The 24,617-nt window shown below is 44.3% G+C and overlaps 1 protein-coding gene across 2 annotated transcripts in view; it reads left to right on the forward strand.

Moving 5' to 3' along the window:
* Nucleotides 1-11,715, forward strand: part of FBXO15 (F-box protein 15) — a 75,949-nt gene extending 64,234 nt beyond the window's left edge. For both annotated transcript variants that reach the window (XM_032152063.2, XM_058438266.1), the window contains 2 exons: nt 1,862-1,986; nt 11,353-11,715. In XM_032152063.2, coding sequence (XP_032007954.1) covers nt 1,862-1,986; nt 11,353-11,622 — 395 coding nt within the window. In that variant the 3' untranslated portion in view covers nt 11,623-11,715. The remainder of the gene's footprint in view (nt 1-1,861; nt 1,987-11,352) is intronic.
* The last annotated feature ends 12,902 nt before the right edge of the window (nt 11,716-24,617 follow it).

Raw genomic sequence — 24,617 nt, forward strand, 5'->3', positions numbered from 1 at the left:
ATTTAAGGTGTTAAAGTATTCTTCTAAGCTATTAAGTGTCTAACTCAGTGGTTGGTATACAATAACTACTCAAAAATACACCTATTTTATATACACACACTTTCACACATCTGTTCCATGTGCAGACTGTTTAAATGTAGGAAGAGCTTAACCTTTCTCTGTCTTATAAGTGGTTACAGAGGGTTGGTGGAAAGAGCTCTGACCTTTTGAGACACCACAGTGTTATAATTGTTCTGAAGTGGGAGAATACCTGGTAATAACAAAATAACAGTCTCTGCTTCCTACAGGGATTTGATGTTTATTAGCTCAGACAGTTGCCATTGAGACGTTATTGGCTGCTGTACTTTGGAGTGCATTTTCTGCCGTGTCCTGGGGACAAGCTGTGTGGAAGATGAGCTCTTGGTTTTCTGTAGGCGCCGTCAGCTGCCTGCCTTTGCCGCACCAGTCAGAGGCCTCCCTTGGTTTTGCACATGGCTGCAGTAGTGCAGGGCAGAGCGGAGTCATATCTGGTCCATTCAGAATGTCCTTACTGTGCCTCCACTGAGGCCTCGCTTTTCATACACTTCCTCCCTGCTTCTGTCAAGCCCTGCTGAGGTGACGAGGTGATGAGGTGACAGCAGAGCTGTTGCCTGGGAAGGGTCCGTGTCATTTGGCATTTCTTCCTACGCCTGGGGAGAGTGGAAGGGAAGCTACACAGCTCTTCTTGCTAATTACTCAGCAGTAGAGAGGAAAATGTGGGCTGCCTCTGTCCTTAGAACAGAAGTAAGACGTGGAGAAACCAGCAGTGTGGCATCTGGGCAAGGAGCTCCCATTTGCGGGGCTGGAAACCCTGCCTCTGTGTCGTCTCTCACTTAAAGCATATTACTGGGTCACAAAAGAGGCCCCAGGCAAAGTGTGGGCTTTAACCTTCTGGTGACACTGAAGTTGGAGAACACTGTATAACATTTCTAGAACAGAGCTTTGGCTCCCAAGGCAGCTTGGCTTTGGTTTTATTTTGTCTCGTGAAATAACCAGGCCAGGGCTGGAGAACACTTGCTCTTTTCCATGATTTTTCTGTCTGCTTTGCCCTGTGACTTGCACCTTCCCTTTGTTCAGACTTCCATCTCTGGAGAACTCTCGGGTATGAGTTGTCTTGCTGTGCCTGATGGTTACTTCTCAGGGTGTGTTCAGACAGAACCAGGAAGCTTGTGTCTGTGTGAAACCGAGGGGTGCCGCGGCTCTCCCTGCCACAGGAGGCCTAGGGCAGCAGGGCTAGTGTGCTGTGTGGGTGCAAGGGCTCCTCCGTGTGGCCAGGCTGCCAGTAGCTGGCTTGGAGCTGGCAGCAGAGGGCCAGGGTTTGGCCTCCAGCTAGGTGGGCGTGTGCACGCACTCTCACTCAGTTACAAGCCTATGCAGAGGTGTTGGTTTATTTCATATGAGTTTCTTCCACTCCTCTTCATGTTCGCCTGCTCTCCAGCCCCTTGTTTCTTTGCCATTTCTGCACCTGCTTTCTTCAGCTCTGTAATTCTAGATATCGGTTTTCAGCACTGTTGGCTTACCCACATCAGAAGAACCCTTTCTTCCTTCAGCGACCACCTTTCCATCAGTGACAGGTGGCTATTCAGGCTCACCTCAGCCGGCTTCCCCCGACTCACCTTTGACATCACCTTTCTGGGCACTTGTTAATGTTTCTGTCTCTGGGACACAGATGCATCACTCTGGCCTCAAGCCAGAGGCTGGGATTGCTGTGCCCATGTTGCCCCTGTCGCTGAGGCCAGGGCTTACCAGGGTGAGGTATCCTCATGAAGTTGCCTACTGAACATGCTTGGCTTGTCGTCTTGCATTGGAAGACAGTGATTGAAACAATCTTACATCTTTTCAGGAAATATTGAAAATGGACACGTGAAGCTCATTGTTATACATTTAAAAAATAACAGAGAACACCTACCTCTTATTGGAAAAGTTGGCCTCTCGTGGAAAACTGATATTTTTGATGGCTGTATAAAGGTAAAAAACAGAAGTGTTTTCTTTTCTTCAAGTAACTTGATTTCTATATAATAAAAAGTCTGTTTATATATGTAAATTATATAGTCATATATGTATGATGTTTCTTTTATAGTTCTGGATTTATTGTTCTGGTTTCTGAAAGTTGGTGCACATTCTGTTAGCCATTGACAACCAGTGGATTCACTCATGAGATGCTTATTGAGTACCTTTCATTTGTCACTGAGTATGGTGGAGTTGGAGGGGCAGGTAGTCTGCAGCAGCATTTCAGAACACTGTTGATCACAGCCCCTTACTCCCTCAAAGCCCCTCTGTTTTGTGGAAAGAGAGTGGAACTGAAGGTTGGACCAGGCAGGCAGCATCTAACCAAAACATCTTGATCATCCATGTACCAATTTAAAACTTATTGCAGTTATAAATTCTTAGTCCAGGATATAGGGATTTCCTTGAACTGTTAAATAAAAGATTAGCCACATGGGTGGGAGAGTTGATTTAGTGGTTGGGAAGTGGCAGGGAAGGAGGGAGGAGGAGGAAGAGGGGAAAGATGTTCTCACAGTTTTGCTTTCTTCTGTCCTTGTGCCCATGGATGCTCCTGGTTCTTGTCACTCTCCATCTTTATTCTGTGGGATGAACAAGATTTTCACAGTCCCAGGGACCAGTGGGATCAATCTCATGTGACTGCGGGGGCCTCCCATAACATGGCTTTATACTGCGCTATGCATGGGCACCTTGTTAGAACTATTAATGATGACGACCGGGACCAAGAGTGGTGTTATCATGAAGCACTGTCCCTTGAGCCACTTGATATTTGATACAATGAGATATTTTACAAATCCTATTTATTCATAACAAATGTTTAAATTTTGGTAAAAATTATGTTTATCACACATCATATTGTTTCATGCCTTTAAGAGAACAGACCTACCTTCTTTCTTTTTCTTCAGATTTCAGTAAAGTTTATAATAAAAATTGGCACTAAGATAAAATATTCACATCAAAACAGACCTCGAGGATCAAGAAAGGCAGAATGTGAATATGTTAGTCTTTTAAAGGGTCAGCATAATTTTTAAAAATAATTCTGTGTTTTCTGGTAGTCCAGAGCAAGATGAGAGCAGTCATTTAGTTCTCACTGGGAGAAAAAAGGGAAGTGTAGTCATTATACAAAGAAAGCTTTATCCCAGTTCTGATCATTAAAAACAAAATCTCCAATGGGACTTTATGTAGGACAGACTAAGCTACATAATGGACCAACCCTAAATAGCATCTTAGCAGCAGATGCACTCACAGATTTCTCATAGAAGTTCTCAGAGAAGCTGAAGATACAGCTTCAAAATTGGACCTTTACATGAGCTCCAAGCAGTGATTCTGTAGGTTGCTAAACCAATGTGACTCAGGTGCACAGGTTTTTAGAAAAACAGCTTGATCTGAAAGCAGGATTTTGAATTTTTAAAGTAGAGAATGGATTGCATGTCCCTGGACAGTTTTCCCCATAAATTCCTTTTCTCAGATGGGCTTCGGGAAAAGATAGCAAATAGCTCAAAAGCTTGTACCATCTCCCTTGGGCCTGGAGGGTAGATGTGGTTTATTTTCTGTTTGCCTTTTGTGCTCTTCGGATCAGTATTAAGACTAAGCTGTCCTCAGAATTCCCAAAAGAATAAAAAGTCAGATCAGTGATGTCATATGCCTTGTATTTGCTGTGCAGCTCAGGTATTTCTCTCCAGGAGTCTGATCACCCTAAGAATAGTGAAATGATAACACGTATTTTAAGAAATTGCTTGGAATGAGTTAAAAACTTTTTTTTAAAGCATGGACGTTAGCTTAGAAAGTTTCTTAGGTACATAAGACTTTTTTAAAAAAGTAAAATAAAAACCCCACTCCTTCTGGAAATTGTAGACACAACCTCTGGTGAGGAGCTTCTGCTACACAGTTTATGATGCCTGTCAGAGCATAGGCTACAGAGAAAGTACGTCACCCAAATACGATGCTGGTGGAAGGACAAAGAAGTGAGAAAATATTAACGATAATGACGGAGGATGCTGCCTAGTTGCGTCGTGTTGGTTGAAGTGATGTGCGGTCATGAAAGGACATCTGATGTCCTTGGGACCTGCTGTTTCCATGAGAATCTCCGTCTTCCTCCAACCTCAGAGTTGAGTGACCTCCAACACTTACTGGTGTGGCAGTAGTTCAGGTGGAAAGTATCTTTAGCTTGAGTTCCTGGAGCAAAAACTCAACAGAGCATAAGTTTATGTGGTAAATTACTAAACTTTAAAATTCTTTAAAAATCACATTATTAGTAGGTCAGTTTTTTATTCCTTTTTTTTAAAAAGGTCAAAAGATACTGATAATTATTACAATAATATTATGAATGAGCTATATTTTAATTGTGGTAAAATAAACATAAAATTTATCACCTTCACCACTTGACTTCTATATTTCAGTGGCTTACATACCTTCTCATTGTTGTATAACCATCACTACTGTCTAATCTCCAGAACTCTTCATTTAAAGATGCTCTCAGTGGCCATGTGTTAGTACTGAATCCATGCAGGACGCTTGCTCTGTAAGTGGTTACCATGCTATTTTACAAAGTCATGTTGAAACAGCCAGGCTACCCTCTCAATGTAACCTTGCTGCAGTCTTCAGTATAAGTCAGGTAATCAAAGTGAAATACTCTCCTGCTCTGTCTTCTCCCAGTGCCTATCAGAATTTCAGATGGATGGATTTTCTTTTGGTGAGGCTTTTCCCGTATGTTTCTTTTACGTTTTTCTTTCACTCCTTGGCATTTTTGATGTTATTTTAATGTTACTTCTAAATCTGTATGGAGATTGGCATCAATTTTTATTTAGACTAGATATTTCAGTGTGGTTCTGTGGTTCAGCTTTATGTAAGAACAGTTGAGTTCAGTAGAGCCTGCTATGGGCACATCATGGGTCAGCATGTTGCAGGTAGCCGTGGCCCATGAGAAAGGCACCCTGGCCACTTTGCTTGACAAGCACTGCAGCTGCATGGGTGATTAAGGCTGCTGGTGCTGATACAACTGAACATTGCAGGAAGAACAGGACAGTCCTACACATGCGAGTGCTGCACTCTCCCCAGACGCTGAGTTTTGAGCCTGGCGTAGTTCACTGGTCCATGGGGGAACAGGTGAGGAGAGACTTCCTCCTGCAGGGAGGGTGAGGTCTACCAACTGCTCAGATATGTGCCTCCTGGACGTTCAGAGTGAGAGGGACTGATTTAGGAGAGGATGACTGAAAACAATCTCTGTGAGGAGAAAGAGGAAAGGGCCAGTGGGAGGAAGGCTCATGGGAGGTTCTGACATGCATCCCCCTCCAGAAGGTTGGGAGTGATTTATTCTGGAGAAGGAACCCAGTGGAGAAAGAGATGCTTTGGACAGGATGGGAAATAAGGAGTGAGGTTCTAGGGGTGAGGGGCAGCTGGCCCGGGGAGGAGTGCGAGACCCACTGTGCCACTGCGGCTGGTGCTGAGGTGGGCCTCTTCCTAGCTGGCTGTCCTGCCTGGGGTGTGCTAGCGCCCGGGGACAGGAGGGAGAGTGATTGGGGGGCATTGGAAAGGCTGCTAGGGCAGGTCAGGAGGGGCCTTGAAACCCTCAGGAAAGAATTTGGATTTTGGTTTATCTGTGGATGTTGTTAAAGAGTTTGATGTGCCTATTGTGTGCTAGGCCATGTTTTAGGTTAGGAGGGAATTGGAGAATGCTGGACTTTGAGAACTAGGAGGGCTTCAGAAGAGAGTCAGCTCCCAGCTCTTGATCTGGCACCAGAGGAGGTGGGAGAGCAGAAAGACTGAGACACCCACTGATGGCTTAGGGCTCTGAGCAGCGTCCTCCCCAAGGAGCCCTTGTGCTCCACCAGCTGCTCCTTCCTGACTTCTGCCAGGGTTTCTCCTCCTCAACCTTCTCGCAGGTGATGGGACCCAGGGCTCCACCTCCTTCCTCCCATAGGATCTAACCACCATCTTTATGCTGGTGGGTTTGGTGAGGTTGTAAGTAACATAGTCAAGTGTCTGCTAGCCCAGTGGCTAAGGTCATTCAGGGTGGTGGGGTGTGGAAGATGGGTGCACCGTGCAGTCCCACCTGCTGTGTTATATCAGAGGTGCTTAGGCCTCAGAGCCTTCTCTCTAAAACGGCCACAGTGGTAATGCCCATTCCAGGAGGGCTCCGGCTGCCTGCCGAAGACAGAGCCATCTGCTGGCCCTCAGTATTGGCTTCGACTGCCCCATTCTCAGCCTCAGTGAGGCTGCAGTGTAGGGTGTTTTTTCTTCTTTCCCACCTGCTCCCCACTCTGGTGTCCTCCTCGCAGCCCAGGCTCTGTGTGTGGTGGTCCCTGTCACGCAGGAAACAGTGGGTGCTGTGGAACAGGCTGTGTGGGGCTGGTCACTAGTGTTCCAGGACCACTGCAGCCAATTGCCTGGGAAAGGCATCCAGGAGCAAGGTCAGGTGTCTGAGGGGTTCCTGGGCGGTCTCACTGTGTAGCTCATCTGATGTGAAGGGCCTTAGGCTCTGGCATGCACTCTCCCATCAGGGATTAGAGTGTTTCATGCTGGCTGCTTCTTCACCCAGGTCTCCTGCACAGATAGCGGCCAGTTCATGCCAGTCACTTATTAAACCATCTCATTTTTTCAATGTTTGGAATGTCTTTTTTCCTTAAATTTCTCCAAGATATACATGTATTGAGTCGAGACCCTTTGACCTGATCATACTCAGGTCCAAATGGTCAGCATTTTTGGCCACATCTAATTAGTTATAACTTGTGAAAGCAGTGGTACATAGTTGCTCAGTTTATGCTGATATCTAAGAGTAGCATTTAAATTACAATTGATAAAACACAAATGTGGGGCAGAAGTCATGGCAAATAATGAGCCATCCTGAAAAGATAAGCATTAGAAGATTTTATCCTTGACGTTACTTCTTAGCTTCCTTAGAATTAAATAAAATAGTGGATGTAAACTCCTATTTTTCCAGAACATACAACACGTTAAAAACATGGCTCACACCATCTACCCTCATTGATAGAGGCATTAATCACAGTAGCCAAAAGGTAGAAGAAAACCAAGTGTCCATTCGCAGATAAGTGGATGAACAGACTGTAGTCTATCCATGCAATCAAGTATTATTTGGCCTTAGGAAGGAAGGAAATTCTGACGCATACTACAGTATGGAAGAACTTTGAAGACATGATGCTAAGGGAAATAAGCCAGTCACAAAAGGACAAATACTATATGACTCCATTTATATGAGGTTCCTATAGTTGTCAAATTCATAGAGACAGGAAGTAGAATGGTGGGTGCCAGAGGCTGGAGGAGAGGAAGTGGGAAGTTAGGGTTTAATGGGGACAAAGTTTTAGTTCTACAAAATGAAGAGTTCTGGAGATTAGATAGTAGTGATGGTTATACAACAATGAGAAGGTATGTAAGCCACTGAAATATAGAAGTCAAGTGGTGAAGGTGGTAAATTTTATGTTTATTTTACCACAATTAAAATATAGCTCATTCATAATATTATTGTAATAATTATCAGTATCTCCAGCTGTGCCTCCTCCCCTGACTCAAGCCTCCACCTAGCTATATCTGTTCACTTGGTGAATTTAGTGGCTTGGGTTCCTCATGGACATTGTGGATTCAGCATGTCTAAAACTTGCACGTTTGTTCTTCCTCATATCATCTGCTTCTGTAATGGGTAAGCAAACGATTAGGAGACAAAACCTCCGTTCCTGTTACTCTCCCATTCAGATGCGAGATTCTGCTCTGCCTACCTCGTCAGTGTCTCTTCCATCTCTTATTTCCTGGTGTTTGCTGCCTTGATGCATTAGGGGTCCTGCTGTCCTACCTTAGTGTTTAATAACAACCAGCACCTCTATCACTACTCTTACTGCCTCCCTCTCATTTTATCACACACATTCATTCATTCGGCACATAATGGCTGAGCTTCAGTGACTGTGTGCATATGCAGGTGGCCAGGGGCACGATGCTGAGCCAAGCTGGCCTAAGTCCTACCCCTTTGGTGCTTAGCATCCATCTCTACCTGCACTGGCCGGGCCAAGTCAGTTTCAGTGGGTACATGGTCAGTTGAGATGAGAGTATCAGGGAAACTTCCCAAGGGACTGGTATTTGAACTGAATGCTGAGAAGGACAAAGAGAAGATGGGGAGAGGAGCTCTCAGCAGGGGAGCCTGGGTGGCTCTTTGTCAGCTGGGGGCATGGTGTGTTCAAGGGTGAAGGGTCAGTGTGGCTGGAGCACAGATGGCAAGAGGTGGCATTCTGTGCAATGAGGTGGGATGGGCAGGTGAGGCCAGGTCAGGCCTTAATGGTAGCCGGAAGGAATTTGATTCTTTCTTGAGAGCCATGGAAAGTTGTCTCAGGGTGATATGCTCAGACTCACGTTTTGTAAAGGTTTGTTTTCTGAATATGGAGAATGAGTGGGGAGATCAGTTAGATGGCTGCCTCCTTAAAGGAAGAGCAGTAACTTGGTTTCCTAGTCTGCTTGGCCTGCCATCACAAATCCCCATCAGCTAGGTGGCTTTTAAGCAATAGAAACTTATTTCTTACAGTTCTGGAGGCTGGAAGTACCAAGGTCAAAGCACCAGCAGATGGGTGTCTGGTGAGGGCCCTCTTCCTAGTTCCTAGAGGCACCTTCTAGCAGTGTCCTCACCTGGTGGAAGGAGCGAGACAGCTCTTTGGGCCTCTTTTATAAGGACCTCAGTCCTATTCATGAGAGCTCTGCTCCCATGACCTAATCACCTCCCAGAGACCACATCACCTAAACAGTCACATTGGTGATCAGATTTTAAGACACGGGTTTTGGGGCGCACAAACATTCAGACCATAGCACTTGGACTAGGGCAGTGGCAATGGAGATGGACAAAAGTAAAGCAATTCAAAAGAGGTAAGAACTAACGGGATTGGGTGATGGTTGGCTCGTCAGGGCTAGGAGGGAGGCCCCTAGAATGACGCTGACATTTCAGGCATGCACAGCCAGATGACTGATGATGGTTCCACCAATCCCTGGGACGAGGAGCACCAGGAGAGCTTTGCTGGGAGGGTCCTGAGTTTGGGTGTAGTCCTGCTGGACTTGAGGGACCCTTGAAAGATCCAGAAGTTGAGTACGCACTTGAATATTTAGGTCTTGAACTTAGAAAAGAAGTTCAGCCTGGAGATAAACTTTTGGGAATCACAGGCATGTTGGTGATAAGTTAGGATGCAAATGTAGATGAGTTCCATTTACGGGGAGAGATTACATAGAGTGAAAATAGGGCCTAGGACCAAGCTGTAGGAACCTCAGCAATGGGAGCGGGTAGAGAGCTGCAGGGGTTGTGGGTTCTGGATGCATTTGGAGAGGTAAAATTACTCTTCACTGTTTTCTTGAAAACCTAAACACTGCTGAGAAGCAGACAGACAGATGGTCACTAGATTTAGTGACCTTATCAAGAGATGTTTGGTCAGATGATGGAGAAAGGATACCAGGCCAGAGCAGTTTGATGAGTGAATGGGTATTAATGGACAAATCCAGCGGAGACAGCTCTTTGGAGAGGGCTGTCTGGGAAGCGAGGGAAGAGCAGGGGCCTGCGGGGCCCAGGGAGGCTGTTTCTCTCTCTGCCTCTCTAAGATGGGAGTTACTTGAATGTGTTGAAGGCTAAAAGCTGATGGGAGGATAGAAGTAGTCACTTGAGAGAGGGACGTCGTGCCTTTGCCAGATGGGCTACGCTGCAGCAGGAGGTTACTGGGCCACACCTGGGAGGAGCAGATGAGAAACACATGCGAGGAGAGGTGGGCGCAGAGGAGCTGGGCTGTGGATCTGCAGTGAGAAGTTGAGGAAAACATCCTTCTCCCCTCTCTGTGAAGGCCGAGGTCCTCTGCAGAGAGCACCCTCCTAGCAGGATGCAGAGGGCTGAGGGAGGGGATGAGGCGTTGTTCCATGAGGCGGAGAGGGAGCCACCCAGAGAGCCAGGGTGGGACCCTCAGGCTGCGCTGAGGATGGTGCAGCTGCATGGGTACCCAGCAGCTCTGTGTGCAGCCCTTCCGCTGTGCTTGGTGCTCAGGTCCAGACAGACAGAAAATAACCGCGCTCCTCCGGGCTGGGGTTTTGCTGGACCTGGACCTAAGGTGTGATGCAAGGGGAGTGAGGGAGGTATGTGCATTGGCAAGAGTGTTTTTCCAGCAAAGGCCAGTGAAATCTAAAGTGGAAAGGAAGAGGCGGGAGAAGGAAGGGCTGGCCAGCGGGTGGGCTAGGTCCATGGGCAGTGCTCTTCAGGCCTTTTTCCATATCCACTGCGGTGTGGGCATATACAGACCACACATTCATGTGGAATGAAAACAGCATTCATGAAATGACGTTTATGCTTACTATGTGCAATGCATGCTGACTGTGTTCTCTTTCATTTTGTTTCATTTTATTTTGACAAACAGTTGTGTGCTGCTAAATTTTCTTCAGGATGCATTAATAGGTCATGGCTTGCAGGGTGAAAACACTGGGTGGATCTGAAGTACAGTTGTAGTGGAAGTCATCCAGTGAGTCAGCTGGAAGACGAAGGGTGGCAGTTAGAAGACAGGGTGCCTGAGGCATTGATAGTGAAAGTGGACCACTTCTGGGAAGTGATGTGTCGGTGATGTGATTGTGGGAGTGAATAACTGAGGTCAAGTTGAGGAGGAGGTCATGGAGTTGACCAGCTCAGGAGTTGAGAGTCCAGGATACTGGAGGCTCCACCAGGGTCCCCACGGATGTTGGGATCACTTGGGATGACAGTGAGACTTGGAAGACTTGGGAGAGTGAGAGGGAGAGGCAGACAGCAGGGCTGGTGCCAGAGTCCTGGAAATGAGAGTGGGCGGACAGGAGGCTGGCACATGTCAGAGACGGGCATGGAGCATGGGTGCAGAGCTGAAGTTCAGAGCCTCAGAGAAGCAGGAGGTTTCTCAGAAGAGGGGAGGGATCGGCCTGGTGGTGGCAGTGAAGACCCAGGAACACAGGCACACTGCTTCTCAGGGTGATGCGGCGCCTCATGCTCGGAGGCACTGACTGGTTATTGGTGTGATTTGTGTCACATCTGTAGCCACCGTACTTTAAGTTCCATGAAGAGATGGACAATATTTGTGACATTTCTCTGAGCTCCCAGTGCTAAGTCCTAAACTGAGCCCCGTGAGAGCTCCTGTGTATATTTGAGAATGAATATTAAGTGATGAGACACACAAAAGCCCAAGTATAGTCTAGGTTATGAAGTAGGCCATGAAAAATGAATGATAGTATTCTGGATTTTGATGCCACATGCAGCATTTCTAGTGAGTTTTACAGAGTTGCGATTTTTCTGTGAAAATCAGGTCTGATTGGCCTTTTTATCCTTGTCAATCTGTGTTTATTTTGCAGAGTTGTTCCATGATGGACGTAACTCTTTTGGATGAACATGGGAAACCCTTTTGGTGTTTCAGTTCCCCAGTGTGCATGAGATCACCTACCACACCCTCTGACGGCCCTAGCTTCTTGGGACAGACGTACAACGTGGACTACGTTGATGCGGAAGGAAGAGTGCACGTGGAGCTGGTGTGGATCAGAGAGACCGAAGAGTACCTTATTGTCAACTTGGTCCTTTACCTTAGTATCGCAAAAATCAACCATTGGTTTGGGACTGAATATTAGCAGTAGGTGGCAAATTATTGTTGTTATTTAGTTGTTTATTTTTGACTGGCTTTGTTCTTGGTGTTGAAAGTTAAAATAAAGCAAATCTGCAGAGTGCTGTGCAATGCCTTTCATCTCACATTAGAAATTATGATTTATGGGTCATTTTTAAGTTAATGTTTGAAGGATTCAATTAAATTTTAAAAACAAAAGTAACAGTGAAACTTCATATAAAAACAAAAAAAAAAGGTATTTACTTCTCTTCCACCCTTCGTTAAAAATCTAAGAACTTTTACTTAAGCAAATGATCATGTGATCACTGTGTGTGTGTGTGTGTGTGTGTGTGTGTGTAGGGGTGTGTTCTTACAGATAATAGTTTTTCTTTATTGGTAAGAAGCTCAAATGAGAAAATGTACTTAAATATTAATATAAACTTGATTATATTCACTAGAATTAGAAAGTGCTACATTCATGACAGTCAGCAGCCATATTGGTATTTAATAAAGTTAAATAGACCAGTGGCCTCATTAACAAGAAAAGATATATCTGAAATCATAAGGAAGTTATAACTTAAAAGAGCAAGGCACAGTACAAGTCCAGTGGGGACACCAGCTCTGTGTGAGTGGGGATAGAGACGGATGAGTTATTGAAACTTCCTCTGCAGAAATATTTTAAGAAAATTGACAGATGATCAGGATTTAAATAGGGGTGATAAGTATCTAAGCCTATGTTATTTTAGGGCATTTGGTTCTACATTTGTTTTAGATTATGTTGGTTGTTTTGATTATATTTTTATCCCCCACTTGAAAGTTCCCCTCTGAGGTGGTTTTCGACGTCCTGCCATATTCCTCCTTCTCAGGTGTGCATGAGCACATGCCCCCTCTCTGTGTTTCATTCTTCTCCTGTTTAGTGACCTGGCCACTTTCTCTTTGGAGGTATGTGTGTGATAGTGAGCATGTGAGAGTGCAGAATAAAGAGCCTGAAGACAGCAATCAAGTGAAGATGGGGAACAGATATTATGTTCTTACCCCAAAAAACGTGAGAGTAAAAGGATTTCTGCTGCTGACACCGTTCTCCACCCTCCTTTCCTCCACGACCTTGGGCCAAAGTCCTTAGGAAGAGAGGAATTTGAAATGTGGTCAGATGTTGTGAGCACTGGGCTGTGTTATTTCATGGTGTCACCAATGAGAGAATGTGGAGTGTCTGCCCCAGCTGAGTGAGCGTCAGGGGAGGAAGGAGGCACTGGCCTGAGCACTGAGCCCAGATGAGGCCCAGGACTCAGGAGAGGCCAGGGATGCCGAGTGCCGCTTACAGAGCTGCGTTGGAATACAACCACGAGAAAATGCGTGGAGACCCCCCTGAACCCCCTGGGTTAAATTGTGAGGGACTAGATGTCCTGACAATACTGGAAACATAGCAGAGCGGGGGAAGAAGCCCTGTTCTCTACCTCCTGTTTAATGATGTTTGGATGGAGGAGGGAAGCAAGGACCTCCAGGGATGGCACAGCGGAGCTCCGTGGACATGAACGCCTGCCTTCCCTGCCAGACTGCTAGTCCTGTGAGCAGGGACAATGACGACTTCTGGTTCACTGCTTCATCTCCAGCACCTAGGAGCATGCCAGGTGCTCCATAATCGATACTCAATAACGATTTGTCAAACCAATGGAAACTGTTATCGGGATATACCAGCAGCTATGGGAGCATGAAGGAAGCAGGGAGCAATTCTGACTGATGATTCTGGGAGTCCCTTACGTCTCAGGTGACATCTGAGTTCACCCTGGAAGGGAGGTTTACTGGGCAGCAATGGGGAAGGGTGAGGCGGAGGAGGCAGTGCACATAAAGCCTTGGTGCTTTTAAGAGTCTCATCAAAACAGGTGTGCATGCCACACACAACCGAAAGATGCTAGCGGACACCCTGTCCCAATGTAACTTACACATGTCTGAGATATTAATATTCAGCTTTTAAAGCTGTCTCTTATATTTGCCTCCATATTTCTAAATATATTTAAACATATCAGATTATGAATTCTACTTTTTGTTTCTCCCAGGATACTTCAGCCCTGGAGATCCATCTCTTTTTGCTGTGAACTGCTTGTTCTCTAGCCATGCTGGGCAGCTGTCATTCTGGGGTTCCCTGCATGCATCCTCCATTTTATGGAATCCTGTCTTCCTCTTTCCTGGTTCATATCCTTTTTTTCAGTGATACACGTTCTCCTGTGGCTTTCTAAGAAAGATGACACGGAAGATATATTTTGAATCTATGAATTTCTGAAAAATGTCTGATGGATAGTTTAATTGGGTACCAAACTGTAGGAAGAAAAATGTTTTCACTGGGAACTTTGAAGACAGTTGTTATCGTTGTTGCTGTTATCTAATGCCACTTTGCCTTTTCTTCCTCTGTATGTGGTCTTCTCTCTTTCTCTAGTCGCTGAAAGCTTTTAGGATTTACTCTTCTCTCCTGGTATCTTAAAATCTCAAGACAATGTGCCTTGGAATAGGTTTTTTGCATTCATTATGGGTCATTTTTATCTGTGAACTTGGGTACTTAAGTCTTGGATTTTTTAAAAATCGGAGAGTAGTTTCTTTGCTGTCTTTCAGTTTTGTTAACTGTGATTCTTTCTGGATTGATTCTCTCAAATGCCTTATCTTTTCCATCTTATCGTCTGTCTTTTAGTCGTTTGTTCTGCTTTATGGAATATTGCATCATTTTTATAGTTTTTATTTTGATGATCAGGGTTTTACTTTGTAAGAACTCTGTTTTCTAGTTCTTTCTAAAGCATTTGTGTCTGTTTTATAAATGTAATATTTTCTCTAAAGCAGGTGTTGGCAAACTTTTTCTGCACAGGGCCAGATAATAATTGAGGCTTTGTGGGCCATATGGTGTCTGCTGCAACTCCTCAACTGTGCCATTGTAGTGTGAAGTCAGCTATAGATGGTACACAAATGGGCATGGTTGTGTTCCAAAAAGACTTTATTTATAAAAACAGCAGCTGAATTTGGCCTTCAGGCTGTAGTTTGCCAAGTTCTGCACGCATCTCTAGGTTATTGATTTCAGTTTTCAATAAAGTTTTTATCTTAACCATTTGGCAAAACCATAGTAGTAATAATAGTCTTAGGCAAGACTCTTCAGTAGATACTAAAATATGTGGGTAAAAGTGTGATGAGAAAGGAGATACTGACATAGTCTCAAAGATTTTGCCACAAAATAATATTAGTTACAAAGGGAAAAATAGGAAGTTCACAGTGAAGGAGCCTAGGACAGCACCTTAACCAGTGCTTAGCAGCGTCAGCAACGGGCAGACGTTTGCTTCCTGATCATGCCATGAGAAAGACACCTTATCACTTTGTGGCATTTTATCAAAAATGTATAACAAGGATGAAAACATGGGGAAACATCAGACAAATACAGATTGGAGGGAACTCTGCACTTATATTTGTACTTGTAGTCTACATTCCCCTTTAAAAGTGTCGGGGTCATAAAAGGCAATGTCTCCTCGACTGGAGGGGGCAGATGAAAGCAACGCATGATCTCAGATGGGATCCTGGATCAGAAGATGACACTAATGGAACCACAGGTGAAATGTGAAGAGGGGCTTTAGATCATAGCATGTCAGTGTTCATTTCCTGACTTTAATATCAAAATGTGGTGTCAACATTTGGCGAGTCTGAATGACGGGCATATGGGAAAGCTTTCTTATATTTTTGCAACTGTTTTGTAAAGCTGAAATTGTTTCAAAGTAAAAAGTTAACATAAAAAAATAAAGGTTTTCACATCTTCCCATGCCCTTTGTTTTGTGGAATTCAGGCTGTCTTTGTCAGTCAATTTGCCTTGCTCTCAGGCTTGCCTGTTGGAGCCTCTGCTGTCTGCTCATATTTAAGACTGAGGCCCCAGAAGCGCAGCAGGAGGTCTGCCGAGGGGACCCACTTGTCAACTGATGCCTACACAGGAGTAATTGGGCCCTGCACTGTGTTTGGTACTGGGACCTCCAAATACGAGTATTAGGAAGTCTGTTCTTTAGGGCTGCCACTTTCTTCACAGGAGAATTCTCCCATTTCACAAGAGCCTAGGGTTGCTCAAGAGTCCCGTGCGTAAAGGGCATGGAGAGGGGCTTACTGTGGTTACAGCCTGGGGAAGGTAAACCTGCCACAGCTTGGGCCATGCTGAGAAGGGAGCAGCATGTCCAGATAGAGTTGGACTTGATTCTTTACATGATCGGAAGTTCTTATATGTTTTGTTTTGTTTTCATATACAAAGGTAATACATTCAAATAATAGGAAGATATAAATCAGAGTATAAATGAAAATTTTGTTTCTAAACTACTCCACCTCCATTTGGCCAAAACGAACTGTCATTGGTTGGACATGGTTTCCACACAGATGGGAAAGGATGGATTGGAGCAGGAGGACGTGAAGGCAGGGATAACAGGTGGGAGGTCGTGGTGGGAATCTGAGCAGAAGTAACATTTGCATGCTCTTGTCCTCCTATGATTAAGGGTGTGAGAAAGGGAAGTGGACCAGTATCTGGAGCAAAGGATCTTGGGGGAAAGTAATTTACCCTAGTAGTATTTAGGTGACCAGAGCTTTCCAAACGTTAGCAATTTGAAAACAGCTGGTAAGTCTACTTTGGGGTACACTTAAAAATGTCTTTCTCCAGGTTCCCAAATGACAAGACAATATATTTTTTTTTAATCAAGGGGTTCAGTTTGATAATTATTTTTGGTTTTTTTCTTTTGAAGCACTCTCAAACTTACAGAACTGTTGCAAGTGCAGTTCAAATAACTTTTTTTAAATGACTGAATCATTTGAGAGTAAGTTGTTAACAGGTTGCCCCATCACCTCTCAATACTTTAATGTATATTTCCTACAAACAAGGATAGTCTCCTAATAACATAATCACAGCCACTACAGTCAGGAAATCAACACAACTGATTACCATGATCTCATGCTTAGACCTCCCCATTCACGTTTCCCCAGTTGTCCCAATAATGACCTCATAGCAGAAGGTCCAGTTCAGGATCAGCTGCTGTGTTTGGTTGGCCCGTGGCTCTCCTCCCCTTCACTCTGGAATGGCTCACCAGGCTTCTTGACTATTATGACCTTGATACTTTTGAATGTGACAGGTCAGTTATTTAATAGAATGTCCCTCAGTATGAGCTTGTCTGATGTTATGTATTTGATATTGTTTGGCTGTGTCCCCACCCAAATCTCATATTGAATTGTAGTTTCCATAATCCCCACGTGTCGTGGGAGGGACCTGGTGGGAGGTAATTGAATCATAGGGGCAGTTACCTCCATACTGTTCTCATGATCGTGAGATCTCATGAGATCTGATGGTTTTGTAAGGGGCTTCTCCCCCACTTCGTTCTGCACTCTCCTTGCTGCTGCCATGTGAAGAAGGACATGTTTGCTTCCCCTTCCACCATGAATGTAAGTTTCCTGAGGCCTCCCCAGCCATGCAGAACTGTGAGTGAATTAAACTTCTTTTCTTTATAAATTACCCAGTCTCAGGTATTTCTTCATAGCAGCATGAAAACGGACTAATACAGCATCGTTGTCAGAAATATTGCAGAAGTGGTGCTGGGTTCTCGCTGTGTTCTCTCTGTGTCCTATTGGAGTCATAGGATTTCAATTTGTCCCCTTACCAAACTGTTCCCTGCAGCCCCTGGATGACAATGGTGTCTGGCATCTTCTCTGGTTACTTTTCCCACCTTTGTGATGATTATTTTGTGGGAGGTACTTTGAAACTAGGTAACTGTCCTATTCATCAGCAAACTTTTAACATATTTATTTGTTTCTATCAGTATAGAATCATGGTTTTCTTTTTTGTCATTGGGTTGTAATCAGTTACCATTATTATTTATTTCTGTGCTCAAATTTTCTCAGATCTGTCTAGCAGAAGCCCTGGCGAGCTGGCTTCTGTGTTCTCTGATATGTCCCCCATCACTCTCTGGACACTTCCTTTCTGGAATGAGGTGGTTCAGACTCATCCTGTACTTTCCCTGCCACAGCCCTGGAATCAGCCTTTCTTCAAAGAGCGTGCCTTCCTTCTGGTGGAGAGTATTTGGAAATAAAGATCTGGGTGCCAGGCATGCTCATTCCTACTGAGGTGTCACTGCTTCAGTTCCTATCCAAGAACAGCATCAGGAATGTAAGTATTCCCCCTCATACGTGCGCTACACATTCACTTATAGCCTTTCTTTAGGTTGGTGCAAAGGTTTTGCCATTTTAATGGCAAAAACCGCAATTACTTTTGCACGAACTTAATATATCCACAGATATTGAAAAGCGTGAATTCACCCCTGTGTCTTCAGTTTCAACCCAGCACCACAAGTTCATTGTTGTTTTTTCCTTTGGATGCTTGGCGCTCTCATGCCCACCTGACTCCCATCATCCTGAATCTCTTTCCTCCTCAGGGCATCCCATCCCATCTCCCATCACCCCTCTCCTGCAGATGCCTCGCTTCTGCTCCTGGGCTCTGACAGATTGTGATGAGAGGCTCAGGCACAAGGAGACCCTCTGCACTACGCCAGGGCCCCACCCCTCATGCCTCAGGGCGCCCACTCCTGTTTGTGCAGCCCTCGCATCTACTGAGGCTCAGAAATGTCACACTCAACCACTGACCTATAGGATTAAAGATTCTTTTTCATGCCCACAACATCCTGGCATTTGGATGGATGATGGGCAGAACTCTTGGTTACATACAGCTCCAAATGAGAGAAGGCTGCCAGATAGGGCCACTTGGGAGTTGCCCCTGGGGACAGGGTGACAGCCAGCTGGCGTTGCAGGGGCAGCCTGTTAATGGTGAGCTGGGTGTGGAGGGAGACTAGCTAGGTCTCGCAGCCTCCCTGTGTATTGCCTAACTTGAATAATTCTGTGGGCATATCCTAGTTGTCTGGTACCTGGCCCTGGAGCCATTAAGGCTGGCACATAGTGGACATTGACAATGAGAGCCTGATAAGGGAACTGGTTGGGGTGTGGACTTAATTGCTCAGGAAGGGAACTGACCAGCCTCTATCCTCAAAATCGGGTCAAACATTAAATGGGTGCAGCATTAAAAAAAACTGATGTGGTTTGGACTTGTGTCCCCACACAAATCTCATTTCAAATTGTAATCCCCATATGTCTGGGGAAGGAGCTGATGGGAGGTGATTGGACCATGGGGCCAGTTTCCCCTATGCTGTTCTCGTGATAGTGAGTGAGTTCTCACGAGATCAGATGGTTTAAAAGTGTGTGGCACTTAACCTCCCTCGCTTTCTCTCTCCGGCCGCCATGTGAAGAAGGTCCTTGCCGCCCCTTCATCTTCTGGGAGGCCTCCCAGTCATGCTTCCTGTTAAGCCTGCAGAACTGTGAGTCAATTACACCTCTTTTCTTCATAAATTACCCAGTCTCAGGTAATTCTTTATAGCAATGTGAAAACGATACAATAACAAACCAATTTCCAGCCACTCCTTCTAAGCCCTGCCTCCTCTGCAAGGCACCCCAATCACTCCACCTGGGCCTTAAGGATCACTTATTCCACCAGCTGCAGGTGCTGCCTTGCTCTGCTCCACTTAATGGCTTTAGGAATCAACAGTGGGTGAAGGGGAGATATTTCTCAAGGATTAAATATGCTAACATCATGTAAGTTCTGTGTGTCATCAATGCTCACAGATTATACCCAGTAGAAATACTAGCTTTTTGCGAGGACTGACCATCTTAATATTGTGTGTGTTGAAATGCAGTTGTCAGACACATGAAAAGAAAGCATTTACTAATCATACTCCTTTGTCAGAGATAAAGCTTTTTGTTTGCAAAGCAAGAGGAATTATTGTGCTGGGGTATCTTGACTACACAGAAAAAATCACGAGGCAGGGCTCATTGAGCTGAATCAAGTCAAGAAAAGTAACAGGTGCAAACTCTTAATCATGCAGTTGGCAAAGAAAACAAGTTTGAGTTACAAGAAAGCATACCTACCACTAGTGTAGAAAAAAAAGGACATGTTTTTATTTCAAGTAAACTCCAGATGCAAAATCTTGTCTGATTCAAAGTTAGGTCAAAGATCCGACCATCCTTTAGAAAGTTGACTTTTATATGTAACTCCATAGTTGTCTCTTATTTTCATTAACATCCACCTAAGTCTAATGATCATAACTTCTTCAGAAACAAAATGTTCTCATGGGAAAATCTATGGAAACTGTTTTCCCAATACTTGTAATGGAAAGAGGTTGTGCCTTTAACACATTGGATGGTTTCAGGCACCTGTGAACCTTTGGTGCGTGGAGTATCATGACATTTACCTGCAGGCTAGGGAGTATGTTGTGGTCTTCTGTGGCTGCAAGGAATAACCCTAGGTTCCTGTGAGCTATGGGGAATATGAGCTAGTTCACTGCCGGGTACATCTCGAGCTGCAGAAGCCCCTGGGGCTGTGAGGCAGGCTCACTAAGCACCGCTCTGGGAATTAAACACAAGGCAAGAAAGGAGGGGAGTGCGTAGGACACCCAAAGAAATGAGGACTGTTATGGGGAAATGAAATGCATGTTTGAGAGCAGCTGAATGGCAGCTCTCCTTTGCCCACTGCAGCCGAGGAGGTCCACCTGGCTCCTGGGGAAGAGCTTAGAAGAAAAGGCTGGGCTGTAGGCAAAGCAGGTTAAAGGTGGAGCCACAGACCATGTCAGGTCCCCTGCCACCAGCACAACATGCAAGCTCCGGCAGGGATGCAGGATGCGTGCTCACACATCCATCACTGCAGCTGCACAGGACATTGTGGGCGTCAGTTTGTTCCTGAATATGATGTGCAGAGATGAGTGCATGCCCTGAGAACTGTGTAAACATTGGGGATTTGTCAGGTTTTAGAGTCACATGCGATGGGGCACACAGGTCCTTAGCCTCTTTCTCCTGCCTCAGCCTGGACAGCTGGCCTGTGCCAACCCCCTCACTTTACCTTCTGGCCTCCTGGTGATGATAAAAATGAACTCCGGGAGTGCTCCTAAGGAAAATGTGTGTTTACTGCTTGACATACAGTCACATGATTGAGTCAGTGAAATGGCCATAAGAAATACATTAATCTTTAGGTGTTTGGTTCAGAAAAGTGCCCAGAGATGCAAGATGAAACACCTGTGATTTCTCACTGACTTAATCTTGGTAAAGGAGAAAGTGAAAAATTCACCTTGAAATAATAATAGTAGCTTTCATTTTTAAAAGTTGGACCCTTATTATGTGCCAGGCATTATGCAACAAGCTTCACCTATATTTTTAAAAATCCTCCCAAAACACTATGGGCAGTTGGTATGAAAATGGCATTTAAAATGAGGAACTGAGCAGAGAGGTCAAATGCCCAGAGGTGCACATCTGGTACTGGACAAAGCTAGGATTGGCCTGGACAAAGCTAGGATTGACCTGATTCTAAAGCCCACGGCCTGTTGTCCCATATCTCCACCTGTGCACCCATGGTGCTGGACAGTGGATGATGGATTATGAACATTTGACACACAAGAAAAGGTCATCACATAGGTATTTAGCCGAGCATAAATAAACACATGCAGTGAAGCTTATTCTGCCTAACAGGGATAAGGCTGTTTGAAAGAACTATGTCTTAAATCAATGAAACTGGTATATACTAACACAAAGAACTGAGAGTAACCAAGTCACTTTGAAGAAGCGGAAGGTGACAGGGCTTGCCCCATCACATGGGAAGGCTTTGTGTAACACCACAGGAAATTAGAGTGCTCTTTGGTGCAAGAAAAGAGTACATAGACAAATGGGGCAGAACACAGAGCTCAGAAACAGATGCACACAGAAGGACAGCTGTTTTATGGCAAAGGTGGCATCTCAGAGCAGTGGGGGAAGAATGGACATTTTCATAATGATGCTGGGACAATTGTATAGCCATCTGGAAGAAAGAAAAGTGGACCTACTTATACCATGCCCTAAATGTGGAAAGCAAAGTAAGGAAGTTTCAGGAAGACAATATGGGCAGTATTTCCATGTTCCGTCATCTCTGACGGGCACTCAAGTTGGGAACCATTCTTTTACTTTTTTAGAAATAGGACTCTCACTTTTCTTAGGAAACACTCTCTCCTTTGATAACTCTTGCTGGAATATTCCTCTCCAAGTTGAATCAGCCCAGAGGCGACACCTGCCCATAAGTACGTTTCAGAAAAATATGACTCACTGGTCTTATTTCCCCCAACTAGGGGTTCATAGAATAAGTCTTACCCTGCCTGGCCTCATCTCAGTTGTTTTTAAAGAGGAAGAGGAGATGGGCCTCAAAGCATAAACTAAAAAAGCTGGAGGAACAATCTATGCTGCATCTAAGCAGACAGTGCTCTATCTTCTCAGTTAGGGCTGTAAGGGACGTCTTAGTCATCTACAATCAACTCTGTGAAAAACAAAATGAAAGTCTTATATGATGTATATATAAAGAGAGCAGGGTATTTAACTCTGTCATTTTAGCCACAGTGATGTTTGTTGGGTGCATTATTAAAAAAAAAAAACTAGACTTGGTGGAAATAACCAATGTAAAGTAAAACTGAGAGTAGTTAAAACTTCACATAAGAACATTAGCCTGGGAAGAAATAATGGTCATTTCAGAAAATGCTCAGGGGCAGACATGGTGATTGGTAAAATTTGATAGGGATCCAAAAAATCAATGAATCAAATTTATATTGTGAAATTTACATGGATGAGAATTGGTCCCAATGAAAAGGAAAAGCTGAAAACAGTTCACTTACGCAGTCTTGGTAATTAATCAAACGATCAAGTTGCTTTAATGGCATTTCATCTTGCTATAATTCTGAGAAAAATATTTTAATGATAAATAGAGCCTAAACATCCTCAAGGTTAAAATGGTAAGGTTAAAACATTCTAAACATTCTGTATTGATTTAAACTATCAAGTACTTCTTAACTGCAGTGTTCTTTAAGCTAAGCAAAATTTAGATATTTTAATAAGAGACTAGAAGTAATAATGGACAAATAAATGCAATTTGATTTGTTGAAGTCATGAGATTCTAAGTACATTTTGTTTGTAATTTTATTAATGTTGCTATCATAAAATATTTTAAAATGAGAAATTTAGTTCATGGTTACATTAATTCTACTATTAAATTCTGATGTAACTAGACTCTGGAGCCAGCAATAAAAATGATTCAATGTTTTATTTACATACAGCCTACATCCCAGCAGTCTTATATTGCCCCCGATTCTTGTGTTTGTGCAATACATACTGATCTTTGCACTATTAGGGCAAGAATTGCTGTTGTCTTGGAATAAGATACAAAGTGGCTATCTGCTTGCTTACAGATTTATAGACCCCATCTACCCATTTTCCCAGAACAAGAACTTTCTTTCCGTAATAAGATTCTGTTGGCCACTGTTTTGCAGCGAAATTGCGAATTTGCCCTATTACTGGTTTTGCTTAAGTGGAATGAATGGCCATGCCGGAGAAATGCATTTCTGTGGCAGCCCTGTAAAATGACTATGCTGATGTATCTATTTAGTAAGGGCTCCATGGACAGCTGAAATAGACCTGCGTGATGCCTGACCTGAAATTGTAGGCGTTTGCTCTTCTCTTTCACAAGGAGATAATTATGGTACATCTATAACTGTTGTAAAAAGAGATTCTCGAAGCTATATTGTATAAAAAAGTCCCCAGTCCCCAGATGGTAAAACTTTGTTTCATGGAGGGGCAAAAAACGGAAAACCTGCCACACTGGCATTAGGAAAATGTTGCAAGTTTTATTCTGGAGGCAGACAATGCATTATAGTCTCATGGTTTATGTTCCCATCACATTTATTCCTCAAGGGTGTTATTAAATTAGGAAGTATAACAATGCATTTTAATCACCATGATTTATGAAAAACCTAATAGCAACAGAGAATATTACTTCTGTGTACAGAATCTCCCCTGTCCCCATCTGTGGATGTGAGAAAATCGTTCCCTTAATTGTGAATATGGGTTTGAAACTTGTTCCTGTATCAGGAGTTAAATATGGCTTTTCGGACAGAATACTTAGGATTACCTTCAGTTATTTTAAATACTCTAGTCTCCCCATGAAAATGGTGAGAGGATCATGTAGCAGATGAATGTAAGCCCTTTGTTCCAGATTTTAGCATGAGCTCTGAGTTTTAGATGTATGCATTCTCTGTGAGCTGCAGCTGATACTTTATACTTAAGTAGCAGGCTCTTGCTTGCACTTCATGCCACTCATTCTAAAACACAGGCAAGAAAACTGTTCTTCCCCTAACAATAGCCAGGGACCCTAAGAAGGAAAGCCAGCAGGCATTTATTTTGTGCTTCTTCAGCACAAGGCAACACCCTGGCTACTTTGGATTCCAAGAGGAGAAGACATGGACGACCAGAGAAGCAGACCATGACGTGCACCGTGTCCCAGTTCTGTGCTCTGTGCAGGGAAGAAGGGAGATGAGGTCTGAGGAGGGAATGAAAAAGTCTCCATGGGCCTTTGATGCAGGGCAAGTGAGCCCCAACTTGGGGCTTAACCCAGGAGGGTTCTTGGCTTCAGCAAGGAAAGAATTCAAGGGTAAGCTGGTGGTAGAAGAAAACAGCTTTATTGAGGTGGCAGTTACAGCTCCGTGACTGCATCTGCAGAGCAGGGCTACCCACAGGTGGTGCGCTGAGAGTAGCTGCTCAAAGGCCCTTCTGCAGCCGTGTTTATACCCACTTTAAATTACATGCAAACTAAGGAGCAGATTGTGCAGACATTTCTAGAAAAAGGGGGGTAACATCTGGGTCACCAGGTTGTTGCCATGGAAAGGGGCAGTGGCTTCTGCATGTTGCTATGGCAATGGTAAACTGACATCCACACTGGTGGGTGTGTCTTAGGAGAGGTGCATCTGCTTCTTCCCTGTTTTAGCTAGTCCTCAATTTGGTCTGGTGTCCAAGCTCCACCTCTGGAGTCATGTGCCTTCTACCTCACTTTGAAATACAGGTTGATTTTTGTTTTATAAAACTGAGGTTATCCAGGTAGGGAGAAAAGCATAAGAAAAAAGAGAGGAAAGAAAAGGGAAGAACGTGGGGAAA

This window comes from Hylobates moloch, unplaced genomic scaffold (genome assembly GCF_009828535.3).
Source record: "Hylobates moloch isolate HMO894 unplaced genomic scaffold, HMol_V3 SCAFFOLD_5, whole genome shotgun sequence".
Taxonomy (NCBI): domain Eukaryota; kingdom Metazoa; phylum Chordata; class Mammalia; order Primates; family Hylobatidae; genus Hylobates; species Hylobates moloch.